The sequence below is a fragment of the Brachyhypopomus gauderio genome, unplaced genomic scaffold (genome assembly GCF_052324685.1).
Source record: "Brachyhypopomus gauderio isolate BG-103 unplaced genomic scaffold, BGAUD_0.2 sc57, whole genome shotgun sequence".
In the NCBI taxonomy this organism is placed as follows: domain Eukaryota; kingdom Metazoa; phylum Chordata; class Actinopteri; order Gymnotiformes; family Hypopomidae; genus Brachyhypopomus; species Brachyhypopomus gauderio.
The window spans coordinates 1,864,031-1,890,824 of record NW_027506880.1 but is presented as its reverse complement, the minus strand read 5'-3'; the positions used below and the strand labels follow the sequence as shown (position 1 = coordinate 1,890,824).

Below are 26,794 nucleotides of genomic sequence, written 5' to 3'. Positions count from 1 at the left end.
GTATAAAGTCTGTAACTCTTTGTAGTCTGAGAATAGAGTTTATGGCCTGTGTATAATATCAACTGAATCCACTACTGTAACATCACAATTTCAGTTTCCCCTCATGGGAATAAATGAAATCTCTGTAAATTTTTTGTAAATTGAGTGTGTTTATATTGTGATTGGTGGATATGACCGGTGCTGCGACTCACAGAGCTAACCCAGGTCACTTCGGTCTGAGGTTACTGCTGAAATATTCCACACAGGCCAGTAGCCGGAACACTCCGTTTCTCTCCATATTTATCTTCATTCCCTCCCCCATCTTATTATCTCCGCCAATTTCTGCAAGAAGATCGTTGCTGATTGAATTCCGCTCATCCCACAATGCCGCTCCCTTTGCCGAGAGAAGGAAAGAGAAAGAGCGGGGTCGAAAAGCAGGACGAGGGGCGGGATGGCGGGGTAGACGAAGGGAAGGTGGCAGGGTAGACGACGGGTGAGACGATGTCTAGGTGCCTCGACCGCAGAGAGTCGGGGTGACCGTAGCTCTGCTCCCACAGAGGCACTACTGGCCATCAAGCTCTTTCCACAGTGCTCTTCCATCTCTGTTTTAACCCTTTGTCATCTTCTGGCTTCAGAAGCACAGGAGGCAGCTCCAGGTTGAGGTTTAGTCAGATATACAGCATCTGCTATTTTAAGCAGGTTTTCAGAGTTCAATAATCATCACTGAGTGAGTAACCTGAGTGAGTCCAGGTCAGGCTCAAAGGACTCCAGTCTCCACTCTTATCTACAGTAGTACACCTGAGCTGTGGTTTAGCTGTTCTCTACAGTAGTACACCTGAGCTGTGGTTTAGCTGTTCTCTACAGTAGTACATCTGAGCTGTAGTTTAGCTGTTCTCTACAGTAGTACATCTGTGCTGTAGTTTAGCTGTTCTCTACAGTAGTATATCTGTGCTGTGGTTCAGCTGTTCTCTACGGTAGTATATAGTACAGTACAGTAGTATTGGGGCAGTCATGGCCTGGTGGTAGGGAACTGGTCTTGTGACCGGAGGGTCGTGGGTTCGATTCCCAGACAGGCCATGACTGAGGTGCCCTTGAGCAAGGCACCTAACCCCAACTGCTCCCCGGGCGCCGGGTTAGGGCTGCCCACCGCTCTGGGTACGTGTGATCCACAGCCCCCTAGTAATCACTAGTGTGTGTGTGTGTGTGTGTGTGTGTGTGTGTGTGTTCTGACTGCACAGATGGGTTAAAAGCGGAGGACAAATTTCGATTGGGGTGTAAAAAATTGACAAAATATGGCACACATTTTTTTTATATCTGTGGTGTGGTTTAGTTGTTCTCTACAGTAGTACACCTGTGCTGTGGTTCAGCTGTTCTCTACAGTAGTATATCTGTGCTGTGGTTTAGCTGTTCTCTACAGTAGTACATCTGAGCTGTGGTTTAGCTGTTCTCTACAGTAGTACACCTGTGCTGTGGTTCAGCTGTTCTCTACAGTAGTACACCTGTGCTGTGGTTCAGCTGTTCTCTACAGTAGTACACCTGTGCTGTGGTTCAGCTGTTCTCTACAGTAGTACACATGTGCTATGGTTCAGCTGTTCTCTACAGTAGTACACCTGTGCTGTGGTTCAGCTGTTCTCTACAGTAGTACACATGTGCTATGGTTCAGCTGTTCTCTACAGTAGTACACATGTGCTGTGGTTCAGCTGTTCTCTACAGTAGTACACCTGTGCTGTGGTTCAGCTGTTCTCTACAGTAGTACACATGTGCTATGGTTCAGCTGTTCTCTACAGTAGTACACATGTGCTTTGGTTCAGCTGTTCTCTACAATAATACATCTGAGCTGTGGTTCAGATCTCAGAAATCAGGAGGTTTTAGACCAGGTTCTGATTACCATTGTCATGTTTGTCAATGTTTATTTTTTGTAATTTTTTATTGAGGATGATTTTAAAATATATTCTTAGAATGTCATATTTTTTGAGTCTCAGTGTAGATGTTCTTTTTTCATTGTTTTAAAAAACACACACCATAACGAACATAATGAAACAGTCCTTCTATTTCAGTCCACTCCTTGTTATGAAATAAAGCATCCTAAGATTTAGAACCAATGGATTCCCAGGGAGAGTTAACCTCCTTAGAACGACACACAGCTCTAAGGCATACCTAGATCCATCGACTTTTTCCTAAACACATTTCAGTTGCAACTCAATGAGTCACGGTGACCGCATTATAAAGCAAGGTCTAAAAATGTTCACTTTCTAACTGGACCTCAACATGCATTTAACTTTAAGACATGTAAGACTCATGTCTTTCGAGAATAAAAACTCAGGGCTGTTTTAATGAAGTTTTAGAAAAAGTACAACTAGGTCAACCACTTAGAAGCGATCTATGGAACAGCACTTCCACCATCATGTCCACAACCAAAATTAGGGGCTCTTGCTCTGAGGATATGGGATAACAGGAAAATTACACAGATTATAGCATATTAGCTGCTCATTTCAAAGCTTTGTCAACTGAGGGAAGGGTTGTGGTGTGTAACCATCTAAACATGACCCCCATTCAAAGGTTTAATCTATGGCTCCTCTTCAACGCACTGGCACACGAAACGCCTGAGGCTCCCATTTGAGAAAGTGGGTTAATAGGATTTGGGGGGCAATCACATAGGAGAAAGCAAGTGGAGCTAATACTGGGGGGAGGGGGGTAAACGGGGGAAAGGCAAAAGGGGCATGAAAGGTGGGAACAATTGGAGACTGAGCAGGCTATCCTCTTTCTGTCCATGTCTCAAACCTTGTATAAAAAGCACACAGACCAAAGAAAACGAGAACTGTTTATGTGCTTACCAGGTTTTATAAGCAGTGTGAACTGAATGATAGCTAGTCTGCATGTTTTACCCTTTTGGTAAAAGGCTGCAGGAGAGGCACATTGAGTTTATGAACTTTCACTCTGTGTGAAAACACTGCTTGCAGCTGATTGGCTTATCAGGGAAGTGATCATGATCTCATCTCTACCAGATGACTGCAAACTGCCTGCAGCTGAAAGTGTTGAAAAAATGTCAACAAAATTTATTGAGATTAAAGGTCACAGATGGTGGGCTGGTGTAAAAAGTTTCTGTTATTTATTTTTCTTTTTTTTTAAAGTTACTGTCTGAAATTTAGTGGTCACTTATTCAAGTTCTTTTCCACCTCTGCCCCTCTACCTCACTCTCTCTGCCCCTTTACCTCACCCTCTCTGCCCCTTTACCTCACCCTCTCTGCCCTTCTACCTCACCCTCTCTGCCCCTCTACCTCACCCTCTCTGCCCTTCTACCTTACCCTCTCTGCCCCTCTACCTCACCCTCTCTGCCCTTCTACCTCACCCCTCTACCTCACCCTCTCTGCCCTTCTACCTTACCCCCTCTGCCCTTCTACCTCACCCCTCTACCTCACCCTCTCTGCCCTTCTACCTTACCCTCTCTGCCCCTTTACCTCACCCTCTCTGCCCTTCTACCTCACCCTCTCTGCCCCTCTACCTCACCCTCTCTGCCCTTCTACCTTACCCTCTCTGCCCCTCTACCTCACCCTCTCTGCCCTTCTACCTCACCCCTCTACCTCACCCTCTCTGCCCTTCTACCTTACCCCCTCTGCCCTTCTACCTCACCCCTCTACCTCACCCTCTCTGCCCTTCTACCTTATCCTCTCTGCCCCTCTACCTCACCCTCTCTGCCCTTCTACCCCACCCCCTCTGCCCTTCTACCTCACCCTCTCTGCCCTTCTACCTCACCCTCTCTGCCCCTCTACCTTACCCCCCTACCTCACCCTCTCTGCCCTTCTACCTTACCCTCTCTGCCCCTCTACCTCACCCTCTGCCCCTCTACCTCACCCTCTCTGCCCCTCTACCTCACCCTCTCTGCCCTTCTACCCCACCCCCTCTGCCCTTCTACCTCACCCTCTGCCCCTCTACCTCACCCTCTCTGTCTTTCTTTCCTGCCCCCTTTGCCCCACTATCTTGGCCTTTTGTCTCACACTCTCCTCTCCTCTGTGCTGACTGAAGTAGGTTAACTGGATGCGTGTGTGTGGGCCGTCACCAGTGCCGCAGCTCTCATGAACACCAGCTGCTTACTCTGCCACCAGCCCCACGCCCACATGCCACTCTCGGGTGGGCACAGACGGCCATCAGATGGTCTTGTGAGAAAGTGAACTGATTGGCCAATAGCAAGGCCAGGACTGAACCTGCACATCACCCACCCCCTCCTATCAAACGTGCTGGAGTTGTGGGTTACAATTATCTCCTAGCAACACATCAACATCATCAACGGAATCTGAAATTTCGTACCTTGTACTTGTACAATGTATGACAATAAAGTCTTTCTGATTCTGATTCTCTGAATGTGAACAACAAAGCAACACATTTACTCTGCAAGAAGTTAATACAGAAAAAAATTTCTGACAACCTAGCCTCATGACCTGAACTCAGAGTTATGCCTTACAACATACCTCGTAAACATGGCATTCGTACTGGTGCAGCCAATGACATTTCACACTAAGTGCCTATGTGCACAAAACCAATGTTAAACAGTTTTTTGTTATTTAGTGCCTTGCCTGTGTCTAGTAAAATGTTTTCAAAAACAGAAGTTAATTTAAGTATAAGAAGTATTTACTTTGCCAACCTACAAAATGCAAAGTGAAAGAACAAACAAGAAATCTAAATTGAAAGACTCAATGATGTAGTGATCAGGTGTTTATGGGGGCCCATATAATCACCTCCACAACTCCTCTATATGGTGACAGCCCTTAATGACACTGGCAAAATATTTGGGATCGTTATCCTACTGCAAAATAAACTTCAAGCCAAAGAGACGCTTCCTTGATGACATCACTGTAACTGCATACACCCCCATTTCTGAGTTCACATGGTTTGGCCCACCACGTGTTTGTTACTGTTGTTCACACTCACCATGTGCTTGTCATTCATGTGTCGCACCCATTTCTTGCTCGGTTCCTTGTTTGTCAGTGTATTTATAGCCCTGTGTTGATGTTGTGTTGGTCTGTCCCTGTTGTTGGCTCAGTTGTTTATTGTTGGCTTCGCTAACTTTGTTCAGTGTACTGCGTCTGCGCTGCAGTGTACTCCATGTGATTGTGAATGGTGTACTATGCACCGCACCCGCTCCATGGCCCACCACTTGCCGTCAATTCTTTCTGAGCATCACAGCTGCATGATGGGTAAGTACAGTGGGGAAAATAAGTATTTAGTCAGTCACCAATTGTGCAAGTTCTCCCACTTGAAAAGATGAGAGAGGCCGGTAATTGACATCATAGGTAGACCTCAACTATGAGAGACAAAATGTGAAAAAAAATTGAGAAAATCATTTTGTCTGACTTTTAAAGAATTTATTTGCAAATAATGGTGGAAAATAAGTATGTGGTCAATAACAAAAGTTCATCTCAATATTTTGTTGTATATCCTCTGTTGGCAATGACAGAGGTCAAACGTTTTCTGTAAGTCTTCACAAGGTTGGCACACACTGCTGCTGGTATGTTGGCCCATTCCTCCATGCAGATCTCCTCTAGAGCAGTGATGTTTTGGGGCTGTCGGCGGGCAACACGGACTTTTAACTCCCTCCAAAGGTTTTCGATGGGGTTGAGATCGGGAGACTGGCTAGGCCACTCCAGGACTTTGAAATGTTTCTTACGAAGCCACTCCTTTGTTGCCCTGGCAGTATGCTTGGGATCATTGTCATGCTGAAAGACCCAGCCACGTTTCATCTTCATTGCCCTTGGTGATGGAAGGAGGTTTGCACCCAAAATCTCACAATACATGGCCCCATACATTCATTCATGTACACGGACCAGTCGTCCTGGTCCCTTTGCAGAGAAACAGCCCCAAAGCATGATGTTGCCACCCCCATGCTTCACAGTTGGTATGGTGTTCTTTGGATGCAACTCAGCATTCACTGTCCTCCAAACACGACGAGTTGTGTTTTTACCAAATAGTTCTACTTTGGTTTCATCTGACCATATGACATTCTTCCAATACTCTTCTGGAACATCCAAATGCTCTCTAGCAAACTTCAGACGTGCCTGGATATGGACTGGCTTAAGCAGGGGGACACGTCTGGCACTGCAAGATCTGAGTCCCTAGCGTCATAGTGTGTTGCTGATGGTAGCCTTTGTAACGCTGGTCCCAGCTTTCTGCAGGTCATTCACTAGATCCCCCCTTGTGGTTCTGGGATTTTTCCTCACCGTTCTTGTGATCATTTTGACCCCACGGGCTGAGATCTTGCGTGGAGCCCCAGATCGAGGGAGATTAGTAGTGGTCTTGTAGGTCTTCCATTTTCTGATTATTGCTCCCACAGTAGATTTCTTCACACCAAGCTGCTTGCCTATTGCAGATTCAGTCTTCCCAGCCTGGTGCAGGTCTACAATTCGGTTTCTGGTGTCCTCCGACAGCTCTTTCGTCTTCACCATAGTGGAGTTTGGAGTGTGACTGTTTGAGGTTGAGGGCAGGTGTCTTTTATACTGTTAACGACTTCAAACAGGTGCCATTAATGAGTGGGGGAAAGAGGAGCCTCTTAAAAAAGAAGTTACAGGTCTGTGACAGCCAGAAATCTTGCTTGTTTGTAGGTGACCAAATACTTATTTTCCACCATTATTTGCAAATAAATTCTTTAAAAGTCAGACAAAATTATTTTCTCAATTTTTTTTCACATTTTGTCTCTCATAGTTGAGGTCTACCTATGATGTCAATTACAGGCCTCTATCATCTTTTTAAGTGGGAGAACTTGCACAATTGGTGACTGACTAAATACTTATTTTCCCCACTGTATCTGCCTATATTTCTCACCACCGAGGACACCATTAATCCTGACCAAATCCCCACCACACTTCACTGTGGCCTTCAGACACTCATTGTATTACTCTCCAGACCACCAGTGTACAAACTGTCTTCTGTTACAGCCAAATATTTCAGATTTTGACTCACACTCCAGAACACCTTCTGCCATTTTGTCACAGTTACTATGTTTTTGTGGATAGTCGAGTAACTTGGCCTTCTTTCAACATCAAAGCTATGGATTTTTGGCTACAATTTTTCTATGAAGGCCACTTCTGGCCACATTTCTCCAAACAGTAGATGGGTGTACTGGGTCACACTGGTTTCTCCAAACAATAAATGGGTGTACTGGGTCCCATTGGTTTCTCCAAACAGTAGATTGGTGTACTGGGTCCCACTGGTTTCTGCTGGTTGTAACCTGAGGGAACATTGCTGGGCATCTTCTATCATTTCAAAGGGAAGTAAGCGTGATGAGTTTCCTTGGCCAATCACCGCGTCTACGGCCCTCAGCGCTGACTGTTTCTTTGTGCTTCTTTAAAAGACCTTGTATAGCACATCCTGAAATGCCAGTCTGCTCTGAAATCCTTTCCTTGGAGAGATCTTGCTGATGTAGTAGATGGGTCCTATTGCTGTGGTCAGTCTTGCCATGGTGTATGACCAGTGACATAGAACTGTCTTCCGAAATGTCACTTTTGCAGCAGTTTGGCTGTTCCAAATTCAGTTTTAATTCTCATACACAGCTGTTTCTGTTTCAGTTAATGACTGTTTCAATTGACATAAAACATTTTCATAATCACCTGTTGTGAAATTGCATCTAGATAATGTGATGCTGGTTTGAAGGCAAAGGGTGGTAATGTATCCAGATTTCTCATTTTGCCACTTTGCATTTTGTTAAATTGCAAAACTAAACTATTAACACTTATTAAGTGTTCTCATGGCACATACACTATCTGTCCTCTTTTCTAAAGTGTATAGCTGACAAGAAGGTTGATTTGGTTATGAACTGTCTTACTAGAAGTTTACAACCAGCCATCTGATAAAAGTGCACTAGGAAACATTCCTAGAATGTGAAATTCACACAAATGGCCTCAGATAGAGAGCTGGATATTGCTGGAAGCTCAGAAATATGAAATCAATAGGAGGGGGAAACAGGAACTGGGTTCATATCTGTGTATTACTGAAGCTTCCCACTGAATTGATAAATTCCAGCCAATCATAAGAATTGAACATACCCAACCTTTCCTTTACGCAATATAACGTCAAAGGAACTACACAAAATGGATATTTTAAACTGACCTACATGTATCTCCCACGTTATATGCTAAGATAGTTAATTAGATGTTTGAAAGATATTAAATGGAAATATGGGTGATAATGAGGGATTCTACATATATGTGCCCTAGCCACGTCATTCTGAATCATATCCTTAGCACCCATAGGGTAAGAGCCCACGTGACGTCTTCGCTGACGTGCGCCTGTTCATCTGGGCCATCTGAGCTTAGGCACACGTGGGAGAAAGTGTGTAGCCTCAGTAGACGAAATCCCCATAGCTCTGTGGGTAGGAACTATAAAGAAGGCAGGAATATTTTCAACATGGGTGCATTTATTGGTGAGCAAAATGCTTAGAGGCTAGAGAGATACATAGAAATCTATTGGCTCTTTCCCTCCCTCTCTGCACATTGTTTTGTGGTCTGTACACCTGAATGGGGAAACACACATCTACATCATAAGCTTTCAGTTTTTTTTTTCCATGGTGCTGTTTTTCCAACATGGCAAATAACTTCCGTACACACTGATCACCCAGTGGTTAGCGGGGAAAACCCCCAGCGAGGGCCCCAGGGAAGCTCACGACCCAAGGCTGAGGTCACAGGGCTCAGGGATTTCTGCTTCCGGGTCACAAAGCTGTGTTCCGAAAGCAGTCAAGTCACTGCCGACTGTCACGTGTGCAGGAATTATGGGATTACACAGAAAGCACGTGAAGTGAGCATTTGTGTCATTTCATATAATCTGTTGGGCTGATTGCTCACTGTGTCATTCTGTTTGTCATATGTGCGCTGTGATGACGTGGTGTCCTAAGAGGTTATGATGAATAGCTCAGTTCACAAGGGCGGAGGATCTAGGTCTGTTTTCTGAACTGACAATACGGGCACTTTTTGCCAGTAATTCACATACAGTACTCCTCTACAGACTCAGAGAATGTTTAACTTTCTGTTCCTGTCTAAGAACGGTGTGTCTTGAGGACTCGTTAATGAGCGTCCCTTTACCTGATCCAACTTCATCATCATCAAAGATGTTCAAGCACCTCGTTAAATGCCATTAATATTGTATGTGGTGGCACATACGCTCAGAGGAGCCTGGCTCGCCTGCCAGCTGGAAGCATGTCAGCACGCTTTCGCTGAGAAGGCTTGAACGAGAAAAAGGACTCGCGCTGAAAAAAATCGGTTATTGTTGTCAGTATCAGATATTTGCATTTAAATATACAGTATGTGTTGGCATGTGAATAAAATCTATGGCATCGTAACAAATGAAACAATGAATAAAATGGTGTGCATACACACATAAAATGGTTTGGAAACACACATTTAAAGCATTTCAGAAGAGATTCCCTCCAATGGCTACAAAAATCACTTTTAGGCAGTGTTTAAATCCAGACTTAAGACTCACCTATGTAATCAAGCCTTCAGTTAATGTGCTACATATGAAGGTGTAGAGCTTCAGGCCCCCAGTCATTGAGTCTCCCAGCCATGTCATGCGTTCACTCTAGAGATAATGATTTGTGTGAAATGCAATGGCTCAGTGAGCCCTCATGACTGTGGTCACCTCCAGTGATGCTGCTATACATGAGCCTGCTGAAACCACGTGTGGCATGTATATATATGGATGTTTAATTTGATGTTCACATATTTAACCTGTATATCTTGTATATTGGCTACATGCTTCTACAAAGACAATTCCATAAAAGCACCTAGAAAATAGTCTGCCTTGATGTGCCGATGCTGTGAATGGATGTGCCAGTGCTATCAGTGGACACACTGATGACGCCAGCAGACGCCCAGGCAGACCCCTACCTGAGGCCCAACTTCCACACTGGAGGGACTGTGACTGCTCAGCCTAGAAATAGAACCATAAATATGCTACTAGCTGGGCCGCCCAATGGAGGATGAATTCCCTTTTGAGTCTTGGTCCTCCCAAGGTTTCTTCCTAATCCTGCCTAGGGAGTTTTTCCTTGCCACCGTCACACCTGGCTTGCTCATTAGGGATCTGGAGAAATGCGATTGTAAAGCTGCTTTGTGACAACATGTGTTGTAAAAAACGCTACATAAATAAAACTGACTCGACTTAAATTAATGAATGAATGTGAGGTGAGAACCTATAAAGTATAATCTACAGACAACACAGAGAATGTACACACAGAATAATTTGACATATTAACCTTCATTTTATAAATACTTAGATAAAAAAGTGCAGAACCATCATATTTTTAGACTGCCTTTTTTCCCTTTGGCTGACAATCTTATCCAGAGCAATTTACATAAATTTATCAGTAAGACAGGGTGTGTGCTCAGCGGGAATCAAACCCATGACCCCGTGGTTGCCAGCACCTGGCTGTAACCTTCCCTACAGGTTCAGCTGCAGGCTCATCCACACATGGCAATTAGTTGAAAAGGGTTACAAGACGTCCTCTTTCGTTCCCTTCGCACCTGTTCACCAAGGTATCAACAACGGAGGAAGCCACAGAGAAAGGGGCAGTAAACGAAGAAAGCTTGACTCTAATTGATTATACAGCACTGCACTCTGCATTGCTTTAGAGAAATAGTGTGCTTGTATTTGAGAGAGAGAGAAAAAGTGAAAGACAGAGAGAATGATACAGAGAGAGAGAAAGAAGAGAGAGACAGAGAGAGAGAGAGACAGAGAGATAGAATTGAGTTTGTAGACCATAGACTAGAGCAGCAGCTGCTTAGCAACCAAGCAAGCCAGTCACCAGCAGAGGTTTGGCTCTTGTTGCCATGGTGACCACATGAAGACACATGCTAAGCTCTCAATACCTGCTTAGTGAAACAGTTAGAAGAAAAGAAAGCAGAAAAGCACAGAAGCCTCATGTTTTAGCATCGCAGTGCCACTTCCGCTGCTTAGCGGGCCGCGCCACGTTATTTCAAGCCCTCAAGGCTGGTCTATTCTTTTCATTTCCTTCTACTGTGTCAACCTTAATAAAGAAAACATAACACAGAACCATTCAAGTCTCTCTAATAAAAATGTCTGTTCAGCCAGAGTTCCTGTTTGTGCTTTTAATTTGTATTTTTAGGAGTGCACGCATCACATGCGTGTCATGCCACCTGTGTCTATGCAGAGGCTCAGGGCCAGAACCGGACCAGCGGACCACGAGCAGGTCATGTAAGCTGCGTCCGGGGCATTTGACAGGTGGTCGAGGGGTACAGCAAAGAGTTACTGTCTAGACGGCCAGGCAGACAAAACAGCAGCTCTCGCATGTGACGTAGCTCTGGCAGGGACGATTAAACATGACTGTAAGTGGTTTTCGAACCACTTACAGTATTTCGAACCACTTACAGGGTTGTTAGAAGCTCATGCTTCATAATATTACAACACAGCAAAGCCACCGGACTGTCATAGTAATTTATGATCGTTTTAGCAAAGAGAGTCTTTGGCAAAAATAGGCCTGCGTAGTTGCCATTCGACCAGAAATGATGTCTTGGACCAGGCGCAAAGGGGAGAACTATCTAGGGTGAAACCCAGAGCCTTTTTCAAGTGGCTTTACTGCTAGCCCGGCACCATTATCTACTGTCACACAAAAGGCTATCTATAGTAACAACTCTGTATAGGAGGAACGCTGTATATATTTTTGGTGTCCTGTGGGGTCTCCTGTTCTCCTGTCTCCTGGGTCTCCAGGTCTTTTTAATGTTTTATTTTTCTTTGCTCATTTTGAATGTGTCTGATATATTATTAATGTAACAATGATGAGTTCAACTTTTTGATGAGTTCAATTTGCTGTACTGTGCTCAAGAATCATTTATCCTCTCCTTAACTAGAAGGTTCCTCACACTTCACTCATGCTTTACTTCAATATGCTAACATGCTAGCATGCAGCAGACCACATAGCTTCAGCGAACTGCCTGCATCCTTTAAGAATATGCTGACATTCGCCAAAGAAAATGTTTGGCAAAACTGTTTCTTAAAATCATCTTAACTGCACACTTCAAGTCTCCATACAATAATTACCATGTGGACACCATCTCCAATTAAGTATCTACCAATCCAACCAACTACCAATGAAGTATCTATGGAGTATTAGGCAGCAATCAGAATGTGTGGGGAGTCCATGTGTTGAATTTACAGAACCTGAGCTGAGTTTTTCAGCCAGTGACGATGGGTACAGCAGACTGGCACGGGTGACTGCTGTGTTGGGAACGAGCCTCTGATTGGCTGATTGGTTTGCAATCGGGTGCTACTCGCCACTCTCCTCCGAGTACTCACATTAGTGCCAGGCCCAGGTAGTACTAATGTGACTAGTACTCACATTATTACTCCGAGTACTCACATTAGCGCCAGGCCCAGGTAATTGGCCGTGCTGCCCCAGTACATCGGGTTGTCCGTCAAGTTAAAGGGGAAGCCAATCACCTTCTTTTCCATCAGGATACCAAAGTAGTCCCCTGCAGAGACAAAAAAGCACTCCTTCAGGCAATAGCAAGAAGCTGGAACAAACAGGTTCTGCTCGGCCAGATTCTTGCCAACATCTTGATGTCATGGTCCTGGGATTGTCTGGGCTAATATTCCAGTTTCAGGGAACATATATTATGAAACTTAATATTATGTTGGAACAACTTATTTCTCTGCAGCATTTGTTTTGAGAGCAAAGCCTTCTTGAAGAAAGGGAACAAGTCTGAAACCCCTGTGACTGGTGACAGAGGTCGGGCCTCTAGAGACGCAGCAGCTAACGAGCCCTCCAGCTAAACTGCATTCATGCGCACAATGTAAACGGAGCTCATGTTGGGCTATTAATGTACTTCATATCCATGGCAACTGATGCCTGACACACAGTTAAACAAGGAAATTGATCTCAGTTCATTCCTTTAACTATTAGCTAGTAAGTAGTAAAGACTTTGATTCTGAAGAAGTCAGTGATTTGTTTGTTATCCATCTTTCCACACCTGTCTTTCCCCTTTTCCCCTCCTCCCTTCCTCCTAACTCGTTTCCCGTTTCAGGTCAGTTGGACAAGGTTGACTCACCTGGTTAAGAATTTTCTAGGCCACATTTTAAAAGAAGTGGAGCAGTCTTTATGGAAGCAGTATAACCAGGCGCTAGTCGTGAAGTCCCGTTCAGCATACGCACGGGAAAGCATAAACACACACACACACACACACACACACACACACACACACACACACACACACACACACACACACACACAAACACACACACACACACACACACACACACACACACACACACACACACACACACACACACACACAAACACAAACACACACACGCATGCACACATATGCGTACGGACGCATGCAACATTCTTCTTCTTCTCACTGACCCACTTGAGGACAAAGGTCCAGCTGTAACTCCCCTGGTCAGTGAAGACCCCAGGCCTTCACAGACTCTTTATCTGTCATTTACAGACTGAAGGCGCAAATGAGTTTGGGTTGCATAAGCCCGTACGTAAAGCAGTTCTTGCATGAGCGGACTTATATAAACAAAATAATTTGTCACCTGTTCGCAATGGGAAAACAACTCCTTTCACTGAACAGATACAACACTGCCAACCTACATTTTTTTTTCTTTTTGTCAATGGAAAAAAGAAACATACAGGGAGAGCAGGTGGGATTAATAGGTATTTCTCTGCATTCGTTTATTCATTTATTCACTCTCTTTCTTTCATTCACTCCTTTCTTTTTCCAGATGGGAAGAGGGAGTACTGGTGGTTGACATAACTCAGTCACGGCATGTCAGCCGGGGGGGCACCTCAGCCCATCTCTCATGTAACTTTTATCCAGGTCTCCAAACAAACAAACCGTTTCAGCAGTTTGAATTTTCTTATGTACTTCAAAGAGAAGTACCTAGTTAGCCATTGCTGGATATTTCTTGGTAAAAATGACTTAAGCTTACCAGTATACCCATCCTTAACAGCAACACAACACTTACTGAACACTTACAGTGAACACATGACCAACGTGGGGGGGGGGGGGGCAACCTTTTCTATCACCATTTTCAATGGAGCAAAACTAACAGCTAGTTCTTTTCTTGTGTAAACGTCTCCACTCGCTTTTCGACTCGGGGGTTTGCTTAGTAAAGCCAGCCTGCTGGTACTACTGTGCTGTTTACTACACCTGATTTAGTGCCTCAACCTAATCAGGGATAGGTAATTAGCTGAGTTGTGCAAGAAATCATTGAGGGTTGTTCAAGACGAGGTGGCTGTGATGTCAGACACCCTGCACCACATCTGGTTGGGATGGATGCAGCTGGTGGATGCACTGACGTCCCGGTGCGGTTTCAGACGTCTAGCTGAGCCTCAAACATGCCCTGAAGTTCCCAGTCAGAATGGCATCAACAACAGCAGATACACTGCAGGAATTTCTTGAAATAATATTTTCCTGAGAACATTAAGGTACCCTTGAATGACAGATGCATCACAGGTAAACACAGTGTTCAGAAAACATTCCTCTTAACCCACTACAAAAGCAATAGCTAAGCAAACATTTCACTGACATGTCACTAAGAGTTATGTTTACAGGAACTGGCAGACTTCTCTTCTCCAGAGTGACCTGCATATATATATGCATACATATATATCAGTATGACAGTACAGGTGCTCCATGGGAACTGACCCTGTGATGTTGTGAGCACAATTCTACCTGCTCGACCAGCTTCAGAGGTTTGGCAGAGAAACTGGAGAGGAATTTATCACTTTCTTATTACGTTGGGCAGTTTTCCAGAGAACTGTAAAAGCAGGACAGAGATGCAAAAAACTGCTGAATCCGGTAGTCAATAATGAAAAATGCAAGAGGTGTAATGACGACAATGCAGTAAAACAAAAACGACACTTCTGTTCCTTTTAATTGCACTTAGGTAAAAGGCCACCGAAGGGCAACTTAAGCATGAAAGCTGTGTAAACTGTCGCGTTTCCTCAGTGACAGGGTTCTGATGGTTTATGTCAACCTTAACTGGAACTGAAGCTTTACTGGGAAGTGCCACAGTTTGCCTGGCTTCAAACCCAATAAACCTGATCTGTAAACATCTGCTCTTCTCGTGTCTCCATGCGGTTAATGATAGCTGCTTTTTTAGTGTTATCATAAAGCTTAAGTTACACTTTACAGTGAGGATCATTACCATAACTTTACAATGAGGATCCCCTTTCAGGACCATCGCTTTACAGTGAGGATCCCCTTTCAGGACCATCACTTTACAATGAGGATCCCCTTTCAGGACCGTTGCTTTCGTTGTGGTGGTAATTCGGTCTCGCACAGCTTTAGCATGGACAGACATGGCAGAGGCCCAGTTGTGTGGGTCTGGCTGGTACTGGTTTGTCAGCCACTACGCTGATGTGTTTTTTAAGTGTACATGTCAGTGTCACTGTTGTGTTGAGAGTGGTCCACCACAGGTTATATGGCATGAAAAGGACTGTTATGGGACGGCCAACATTTTTCTCATCATTGAAAAGCGACCAGGCTTGAACTGTACACCAGCAAGGTGCACTTGTGTGTAAATTAAATGTTTATAATAAAGTAGCTGGTAAGTGTATATTATAAACATTTTGTAATATACTGCACATTTCCAATAAACCTACTAATGAATATTATAACAAATGTACAACTGTAAGTGTTCAGAAACAATTATAACACAACTCCCAGTTAAAGTAACTGTCAATAAAGGAAGTTCACTTTTTGACATGTGTCTTTCTCCACTGTCATTTGGCTATTTAACCCACTTATCAGCCTGCAGTGAGGAGACTCACAGAAGGGGGCGCTGTGCCGGGGGGACGTTAGGGTAGCAGCTGGATGCTTGTCCAGGTATGGGCAGTGGAAATAGCCATGTGTGCAGCAACATGAGAAGTTCAGAAATTGCAGTATCGTTGCAGTATCATTGACACTAGAAACATTTGCATTCATGTGGGGATAAAACACTGACCAATAATTAGTACATTTATATAAGATAGCAAAATGACTACATATCAACTATTAAAGAGCTGGATAAATTATTAAGTGGGTGGATGAGTGTCTGCACATGCAAATACTTCAAACAACAGCAAAGCTAATTTTAAAATCTTAATTACAAAGTCTTTTTGAAAGTGATCACAAGGAGATTAATATATGCCGATGAACAGATGAAATACTGAAAGTGGAAAAACCCAAGCATAAATAATTCATGCACACTATGAATGAATAAATACACTGAGCAAATAATTAATGAGTTAAGGGATCCATGGTGTGTTTTTTCAGCTGTTTTAAAGCATCTGCAAAGCGACGTTTCCCTAACGAGTCAGTCACCTGAGGTCAACATGTAAACAGGCAGCGGGGACTAGACTGTGAGAGGGCGGCACCTACCGAGGAAGGTCCCGGTGAAGCCCAGTGCCAGGAAGCTGGACACCACCAGCAGGGTGCCCACAGCCATCAGAGAGGCCCCAGCGTAGTACACATGCACCCTGTCCCACGGCTCCAGCCGGGGCTGTCCCTTCATCGCCACCGTGATGCTGGTCGGGAAGATGGAGGACGGGTATCAGAACAACATGCTTGCTCAGGTTCACAGTTGGCATGCTTTTTCTGTAGCGCTATAAAAGGCTTCGGCTTGCCAGGTTCATTAAAGGACTTAGAAACGACTTGTGTTTAAGGGTCATTTGAGGCCACACGTCTACAACTACCTGTGACATGATCGGGTCAACAAAATGCAATCTCTGATACCACAACAGCATTCATATGAGCCGGTATTAAAAGGGAAGAAGGTCAGGAAGTCAGGAAGAAGGTCAGTGACACTGAACCTGAAGCAGGAAAATCACAGGTACAAAGGAGATTTGAGAAGAGGAGCATTTGAGTAGAGGAGCAGATGAATATTTGAGTAGAGGAGTAGAGGAGCAGATGAATATTTGAGTAGAGGAGTAGAAGGTTATTTGAGTAGAGGAGCAGATGAATATTTGAGTAGAGGAATATTTGAGTAGATGAGTATATGAATAGAGGAGTATTGGAGTTGCGGCGTATTGGCATAGAGTAGGATAAGTGATAATGGCGTGCTGTGGTGCATGATGCCTCAGGGACTGAAGAGAGATTAACATGGAGCTGGGGTGACTGTTGTCACCGGATCAAGCAGCTGATAGCTTATCAGTAGTCAAAACAGATACTCATTAATATGAAGGAGAAATTTGGTTGACAATTGTTTAGTCATTTCATAGGTCATTACCATACAAGGTTTCTTGCAAAGTATATGGTATATGTATATGGTATCTTTATACATGCTACCATAGCCAGCTAACTTTGACTGGTATCTACTAGTGAGACAGGCACCTAACTGAAAAGCCTTTTTCAAGGTTACGGGTCGGTGAAAATCTCAATCATTCAGCCAGGTGGGTCAATTCCATCGCTAAATCTTCAGTAGAAGGACAAGGAACAAGAGGCACACGACTAGCTTTCAGCATACCCATATACGCTTCTACCACATTCTGAGGTCTGATGACCTATATTTTAGAGTCAAACAGTAATTTAAGGAAGCATGTAATTTGGGGTGGGTGAGAAAGGGTCACTGCCTTATGCCCTAAACGCCACTGCTTTTTGATTTAGCTTTATGAAATGTTTTGACTGCTCTGATTACAGGTAATAATGGTGTAAGCAAAGCCATTACGACTTTACCACCTTTTTTTTTTTTTTTTACATTTATGACACCTGGTTCTCGCATGTAGTGGCTTTTCCATCAAGAAATACAAAGCCATGTTGTGCCTACTATATTCATCTGCAAACAGGTTTGCTTTGCACGAATGTATGTTAATGACACATCCTGGCCATCTGAGCAGTGGCTGAGTGCTAAACAGAGAAAGGTGACCATCCTGGCGACTTCATTTCCCATTGCACACAGGGCACCACCTTTTCCAGACCTTCGCATGCGGAGAGCGGAAGGCGGGGGCCGGCCCAGACCCACCGGAGCTACGGGAGGTGTTTCTGCAGGAGCAGCGGGAGGGACCACAGCTCCTCCGAGTGCTCGACTTTGGTTCGGGACTGCTGTAGGGGAGGTGAGACTGCACGGCTACGCGGCACAAAAGCTGCAACAAGGGACTAGGGCCTGAGCCCCACGCTCCGGCCCTCTGAAAGCTTCCCGCCTGCGTAGCCAGACCTTTTAGAAAGGAAAGGAGAGAAATAGGATGAAGAAGAGAGTGGAAGCTTTGTGCTTCTTTTCAAGGTCCGTGGGTCAGGGTGTTTGTGGGGCTTTGACTCGTGCTGCTTTATCTATGTCGGGCTGAACACAGAAAGGAAGTGAAGCCATGTTTCTTTATTAACATCACAGCTGGTAAAACAAGCTTATGCACGCAAAGGTTCCCAGCTGGTTCATTCATATGTATCTGTAACCGAGGGAGCACGACTGGCTTAACTGTTGCTAGGGAGGGGTTACTGGGTCACAGTCCTGTTGCACAGTAGCATCCTGCTGAGAAATGTCGTAGTCAAGCAGGCAAAGACATGCTAGGAGGCAAACAGTGAAACAGGCTGACAAAAGATACTCACTGAATATATCTTTGTTATTATCATCTAGGTTACATGCGATTCTCTTTCATAAGCTAGTCTCTGACCCTCAGGCTGTTAGAACCACCGAAGGAATCATTTTATACTGCTGTTTCTGTCACAGAAAGCATTGCTCTTCTCATCCCTTCACAAACAAGCTGGATTGCACAGTTGCCATATAGGGCACTACCCATAATTCCATAAATCCCATAATCCCTCTCACTTCCTTTCCACAGCTTCAGAAGGACGAGGACTTACTCTTCAGCCCTCCACAGGTGGATGGAAAATGTAGTTCATACAGATACTGCAGGTTAGATGGAATTAAGGCAAAAAAGATCAAAATGTTATAAACATTGCAATCCTGAACCAGACAAGAGCCAGTGGGGAAAGAGCAGGTGCGATGAAGAGAAGGAGATTGCTGGGGAGAATGGGGAGTGATTGGGCTGCATTGTGTCATTGTTTGAAGGAAAGCGGTAACGGCGACAGAGTGACGGTGCGCTGATTCAGTCGACACTTCACGCTGCTCGTGTAGCGCACGACACTGATGAAACATCTTCACAAGAACACCTGGCACACTGGCCTACTTTCACACCCGAGATATTCACTGCGTGCACAATTATTAGGCAAGTCACTATGATCTGATTTCTATGCATATTAACCATATATGCCCGAATGCTAACTGGATACAATTATGTTCAATTATGTTCAACCAAGTGAAAAATTATGATTTGAAACTTAAGTCATGTAATCATGCGCATTAAAAGTTGCAATAATTTACCTGAGAAATCGCATTTTGTCTTTGTTAATAAGAAAAATAGAAGAGAGGAAAGAGGTTTTCAACAAGGAATACAAGACCAGACAGAGCAGCCTGAGCCTTGCCTAGACAGAATACAGGAAGATACACAACTCAATGCCACATAATTGGATACTCAAGTACTTAGCCCTGTATACGGACAATAGAATGACTCAGAAGAATGAAATGCTGACAGACAAAACTAGAAGCACCCAGATTGCTGCCCAGGTGACCATAAAGTGTGGAAAATGCCAAGGAGTTACATGATGCATTTGCAACGATAAAAAAAATTGCACCAGATATAAGAGAGATTAAGTATTCTAGCACAACAATAGCAGAAGAGTTTGGGGGTGATCTCAGGATGAATCTTTCACATGTCTACCAGCTCTGGCCCCAGTAGTACCCCTTGCTGTCTAAGTGCTCTGCTCTTTCTAAGGCAATAATTTACACAATCCCCTTCTTTATTTGCAAAGATATCCAGCAGTGGTATGCACAACAAAGTCTTCTGATACTCCCTTCACATCTTGGAGGCAACATACCACATGCCACAGTGAGAACCAAATCTGTGTTCTGTATGACAAAGTGAAATGAGAGCAGAGTCATCAAGTGATGACAGTGAATAATCTAGAGGTTTTACTGCAAGACGTGAAATAGCAAAGACAAGAACTCACTGCTGGTCATAATTAGTGCATAATAAAGACACGATTCTGACTGCAGTTGGTGCACAGATGAACCAACCCTTGTGTGATGCATCTCATACATACACCAAATCTAGCTTCGCAGAAATCTCTGAAGTCAGAACTTCTGGTAAAAATGAGAGAAGTGGTATCTATCCAAAACCATTGAAAGTCTATGTGAAATGTTCTTTTGACATGTTGGGGAGTTTTAGAAGCAGCAAGCTATTGTGTTGAGCATCCTGCTGTCAAGAAATACAAAGAGCAGAGAAGGTACAGCCATCTTCCTCGACAGAGGACGACATGATTCTGATCCAAAAGGTCATGAAATTGCCACCTCCTCTGAATGTGGCGAATGCATTCCTCAACAACAACGAAAAAAACTTCCCAATGATCTCCCCAGTGATCTCTCCAATGATCTCCCCAGTGATCTCTCCAATGATCTCCCCAGTGATCTCCCCAATGATCTCCCCAGTGATCTCTCCAATGATCTCCCCAGTGATCTCTCCAATGATCTCCCCAGTGATCTCCCCAATGATCTCTCCAATGATCTCCCCAGTGATCTCTCCAATGATCTCTCCAATGATCTCCCCAGTGATCTCTCCAATGATCTCCCCAGTGATCCCCAAGCCAAACTGCAGAGCAAAATTTCTATTACAAAGGAAGGCCTCCTCTAAAATTAAAAGAAAATGGTGTCACAACCCAGTCTAGAACAGACTGTAGTATTAAAAAGGGCAAGACTGCTTGTTATCTAACCATCTGTTTATTTCCAGTGTAGAGGGAGTGAATTTTATATTGTATTGTATTGTATTTTTATATTGTATCTGTGGTTTGGCTGCTACCTTGGCCAGGTCTCTCTTGTAAAAGAGATTTTGAATCCCAATGGGACTTCCTGGTTAAATAAAGGTTAAAAAAATAAATTAAATAATTGCTGACATAAAACCATAAAAATAACAATAGACCCTTCCCATTTCTCCCTAGCCACATGTAAACAAGTGGACAAACGGCATTAAAAAAAAGTCATTGAACACCTACTTCCCTTCTTACACACAATATTTATAAATTTATACAACACACATTTACACTAGCTAACAAATCCAAAAGGGCCAAGCAAGCAATATTTTGGGCTAGAAGGTGTCCGACCTCCTGGCTACCTGGATAGCTGTGATCTCTCTCAGGTTGGCCTAATCTGACCTGCTTTTCTCCTTTTCCATTCAGTTATCTGCAGTCACTGCTGCAGGTGCATTTCCAGCAAGATGAGAGTGCCTTATGGGTAATTTCACAAAGAGAGCGATTCAGACAGTACTCAGATAGTAGCACACATTTCACAGTAGTAACACATTTCTCCAACTTTTCCATTATACCCCAGTGCTTAATCCACATTTCAACAGCATGGGTTTTCTTGGATGACGATGAGACAGAGGACATGGCAATCATGAGGATAACAGCTGAAGTGGTAAAGATGAAAGGGGAGGGATTGTACTTATTTATCTATTTATGAAATTATTTTATTAAAAAAGTATATTATTTACTTTTAGATTAATATCTATTTTCCCCTGTGATATCCCTCCCAAGAAGTAGGACAAGGATTTCATCAGAGTGAAATTAAGTACTGAAGATCATAAGAGGGAGAACTAAGGAGGAAATCTTAAAGTACAGAGAGAAGCATTCTTTACATCTGAGTGGTGACGTGTTCCAGTGATGACATGTTCCAGTGGTGACGTTTCCCAGTCGTGATGTGTTCCAGTGGTGACGTTTTCCAGTGGTAACGTGTTCCAGTGGTGACGTGTTCCAATGGAGGGGAAAAAAAATAGATTCTCTTCTGTTTTTAGCCTTGGCAAAGAGCTACCTGTGTATCCCACTGAGTACAAAGAGTGTTTAGCACAGCTGGAGATATAGTTACATCACAGCTAGATTGCATGAATCAGCTAATATTCCTGAAGAAAAACCTTAAAGTAGGACATATGAGTTAAATTTAGTGTGCGAGGGCTTACAATGATGAGACTGATGTTCACAGCTGCATATTGGTAACAATAGTTTACCTGTTTTTACATTTGAAAGCAGTTATGACAGGCTGTTTGTGACAGGCTGTCTTCGTTTTTTATGGTTCATATAGAAACCCCTGCTTTCTGCAAACTGCATTGCTGATCCTTGCTGTATAGATATTACAGTAGAGGAGAAACAATACATGATGTAAAATGGCACATTTTCTTCAATCTAATTTACTGTCTGCTTACATCATATCTCGATTTGCTTTGTGTTCAGCCAAATCTTGATGCAGTGCATTGCAGTGGGAAACGTCTCATGATGCTTTTGTAGTTGCTTCATATGTATCCTTAACGTATCGTTAGGACAACATCAAGATGTGTATCACATCCGCCTCAGTGTTGGAGATGCTAATTACGAGTTGTTCTGAGCTGTCTATGCCAAATTTTCACCCCACATGTTGAAGTAAACATCAATAATCTTCACAATGTTTTTCTAATCTTCAACTGTGCAGTTTCTGCAAGCTCGTGTCTGCTGTAGCCTTGGATTTGGGTCAGCGGCTGACAGCAGCGTGCGTGGTCTTCAGCTTCTGGAGTCCATTCACCTCATGGTTCCACGTTCACTCCACGGTGCTCAGCAGTCGTAAAGAGTGGCCATAAGTCACTATAATCACACACTCAGCTTAAAGCAACCAGGGCCTTCACTTCAGCCAGGTATGTTCCACCACAGACACACCTCCCCGCCGGTTGCTTTTTTTAATTTGCACTATTCTGTATTAATTAGTTATCATTGTGTAGGAAAACGCTGTCCATTTCTGGAATATTCAAATCAGCCCATCGGACACAACGTCACTCTGATTACATTTTCCCCCTGATGTTTTACGTAAACTGACACTCTTCATCCATGACTGCATGCACTGAGCTGCTGACCCATCACTGGGTAATTGAATAATAATCAATGAGCAGGTGTACAGATGTTCCTAATAAAGGTGTCAGTGAGTGTATATGAATATATGGATATATTCATGAATATATTCAATGCTGTTCTGCAGCATGTAGGTGCATCTGTAATCTATGAAAATGCTCATTCAGACTAAATTCAACAATTTAGAAACAGATATAGTTGTGGATGAAACTGACGTTAGACGGCGGGCAACATCCCGAGTGGCACGGCGCATCACGTGTAATAACACTGGACAGCTCAATTTGATTTCGTCATTCAGGGGAGAAACAGGGTGGTCAACGCTGATGTGTAAGAGCCACAGACAAAAAAAAAACAATGACATGTAGCAAGGAACAAAAAAGCTATCATCCTTCAGATGGGCTTTATTGATTATTAGCCATCACTTGCGTCATGTGCATCTTGGCTTAATGCTTTCCTCTTTTAGACACGCAATGAAGTTTCAGTCATGTACTAGTGCACCAGAGGACACCGGGGAAGATGTGCAGGCCAGTTGGAGCTGACAAGTCCATCCTGCCCTGTGGTTCTGCGACCCTAAATCAGAGAGCATTTTCAGAGCAGTGAGACGTCGGCCATGTCTTGCCAAATGAGCTACAACTGATGAGGAATCCCAAGTGATGGAAACATTCAAAGTAAGAAATATGCACAGACACCGAAGAAGAAGAAGAAGAAGTAGTAGTAGTAGTTGTAGTAGTAGTAGTAGTAGTAGTAGTAGTAGTAGTAGTAGTAGTAGTAGGTAGTAGTAGTAGTAGAAGTAGTAGTAGTAGTTGTAGTAGTAGGTAGTAGTAGTAGTGGTAGTAGTTGTAGTAGTAATAGTAGTAGTAGGTAGTAGTAGTAGTTGTAGTTGTAGTAGTAGTAGTAGAAGTAGTAATAGTAGTAGTAGGTAGTAGTAGTAGAAGTAGTAATAGTAGTAGTAGGTAGTAGTAGTAGTAGTAGTAGTAGTAGTTGTTGTAGTAGTAGTAGTAATAGTAGTAGGTAGTAGTAGTAGTAGAAGTAGTAGTAGTTGTAGTAATAGTAGTAGTAGGTAGTAGTAGTAGTAATAGTAGTAGTAGTTGTAGTAGTAGTAGTAGTAGAAGTAGTAGTAGTAGAAGTAGTAATAGTAGTAGTAGGTAGTAGTAGTAGTTGTAGTAGTAGTTGTAGTAGTAGTAATAGTAGTAGTAGGTAGTAGTAGTAGTAGTAGTAGTAGTAGTTGTTGTTGTAGTAGTAGTAGTAGTAGAAGTAGTAGTAGTAGAAGTAGTAATAGTAGTAGTAGTAGGTAGTAGTAGTAGTGGTAGTTGTTGTAGTAGTAGTAGTAGTAGTAGTAGTAGTAGTAGTAGTAGGTAGTAGTAGTAGTAGAAGTAGTAGTAATAGTAGTAGTAGGTAGTAGTAGTAGTTGTAGTAGTAGTAGTAGAAGTAGTAATAGTAGTAGTAGGTAGTAGTAGTAGTAATAGTAGTAGTAGGTAGTAGTAGTAGTAGTAGTAATAGCAGTAGTAGTAGTAGGTAGTAGTAGTAGTAATAGTAGTTGTAGTAATAGTAGTAGTAGGTAGTAGTAGTAGTAGTAGTTGTAGTAGTAGGTAGTAGTAGTAGTAATAGTAGTAGTAGTAGTTGTAGTAGTAGTAGTAGTAGAAGTAGTAATAGTAGTAGTAGGTAGTAGTAGTAGTTGTAGTAGTAGTAGTAGTTGTAGTAGTAGTAATAGTAGTAGTAGGTAGTAGTAGTAGTAATAGTAGTAGTAGTAGTTGTTGTAGAAGTAGTAGTAGTAGAAGTAGTAGTAGTAGAAGTAGTAATAGTAGTAGTAGGTAGTAGTAGTAGTAGTAGTTGTTGTTGTAGTAGTAGTAATAGTAGTAGTAGGTAGTAGTAGTAGTAGTAGTTGTAGTAGTAGTAGGTAGTAGTAGTAGAAGTAGTAGTAGTAGTAGTAGTAGTAGTAGTTGTAGTAGTAGTAATAGTAGTAGTAGGTAGTAGTAGTAGTTGTAGTAGTAGTAGTAGTAGAAGTAGTAATAGTAGTAGTAGGTAGTAGTAGTAGAAGTAGTAATAGTAGTAGTAGGTAGTAGTAGTAGGTAGTAGTAGTAGTAGTAATAGTAGTAGTAGGTAGTAGTAGTAGTAGTAGTAGTAATAGTAGTAGTAGGTAGTAGTAGTAGTAATAGTAGTAGTAGTAATAGTAGTAGAAGTAGTAGGTAGTAGTAGTAGTAGAAGTAGTAGTAGAATTGTCTGAAGCACTGAAAAAGTACTGAAAAAGCACTGAACCTTTGAAAGGTAACACGCCACACTACTCTCTAATCAACTTAGCATAGTCAGTATGAACACAATAAGACACTAATACAAGACTGCAACACTGGTATGTACAAACATGCATGTTACAAGTGTCTACCTTAGCCCCATATGCCTAGATTAGCCATGCAACAGAACAAAACTAAAAACTGTTTGGGGTTTTGTTGGAAAGTAAAACAGTAATGGTCAGACCAAGTCATACAAAACACCCCAAATTATGCAAAACATGAGCCAGCTTTGCATAATTGCCAATAGAGTCTGGAGGCTCTCATTCCTTTGTGACTGTGTGCTACAAATAGCTTCACTGCAGTGTCTTTTAATAACTTAAAAATAATGAAATCCCAGCTCAGAGCAGGGACTTGGAGTGTAGCTTTCTACTCTTGATCAGCTTACTGAGATATGCATATATAAGATATTATTCATGCAGAGATTAATCACGACTGCAGATACAGTTGGATGTGTCTTGTTATGGATTCATTAGTATTCATTATTCATTAATCTGCATGTTCAAATGGTCCCTGGGTGGGTCTGTGACGTTCTCCACCTTCTTCCTCAGCAGGGTATGGCCAATCAGGACGGTCTGTCCCAGTACTATGGGAGCTTTAGTCCCACTTCTGGGTGTGTCTGTGTTTATGTGTATGTGTGTTTACATCCTTAAAAATCTTGGAATACAGACTCTGACCCAATCTGACATCATTTATGTTTCTTCATTGAAATTCTGGAAACAAGCCCTTTCTATCAAGCCTCTGTGTCCTGCTTTTAAAAGACTTCTGCACAGGTGTTACCACAATGAACCGGATACAGCACCTACACCTTCGCTAACTCTTAGAGTCTAAAACATCACAATACCTTCACCTTTTAAGGAGCATTTCAACGAACATTTTTGCATATTTTCATAATGCATTACATTCCTGTTTTATGTTTTCTCCCTGTTGATTCGTATTTTTTGCATGTCCCTGTCTCCAAATCGCTCACGTCAGGGAGTCATACGCACACTAGTGACCTCCTTTACCCACCCTATGCATATTGAGTCCACAGATCTGGCCTGCCTTTCCATGCAAATGTTACCTCTTTGCCCTCTTGTTATGGTATCCCTCTGCAGCAGATACATGGCAAGGACGTTACCCTCTCCCACCACCACACTTCAAAGGTGATTAAAGGTGCTTCTTCAATACCAGGAACTGGGTGGACCATTACACAGATGAAAGTGCCATTCTCTAATATTTCAAGGGCCTTCAAAGATCTGGACACAAGTGACTAAATGCATGTTCTTAATAGTAAAAAAGAGCATTTTAATCAAATGGTTTATGTTTAAATTTGTTTATAAAACAAATATAATTTGGGAAAGGTATTGTATCACAGGCACGCACGCACGCACGTACACACACACACACACACACACACACACACACACACACACACACACACATACACACACGCACACTTTTAAATGCACCCTCAGTAAACAGTTTTAATTCAGAACTCTAGTTCCTCACTCTACATATGTGAGAATGTCTTCAGGACTGATGGAAAAGCATCATAGTATGCAAAGCTTTCATCAAAATATAGGACAGTTACTTCAAAGAGTCTAATATTTGCAATAAATGGTTGACATACAGGTTGTGGGTGCTAGAAGT

At 42.9% G+C, this 26,794-nt stretch overlaps 1 protein-coding gene across 1 annotated transcript in view; it reads right to left on the bottom strand.

The window, feature by feature from the left end:
* The window catches only part of pemt (phosphatidylethanolamine N-methyltransferase), a 65,312-nt gene that overhangs the window by 10,033 nt on the left and 28,485 nt on the right, over positions 1-26,794 (bottom strand). Inside the window, exons 4-5 of the mRNA XM_076987894.1 lie at positions 16,347-16,492; positions 12,335-12,446 (exon numbers count right to left, since the gene is read on the bottom strand). Coding sequence (XP_076844009.1) covers positions 12,335-12,446; positions 16,347-16,492 — 258 coding nt within the window. The remainder of the gene's footprint in view (positions 1-12,334; positions 12,447-16,346; positions 16,493-26,794) is intronic.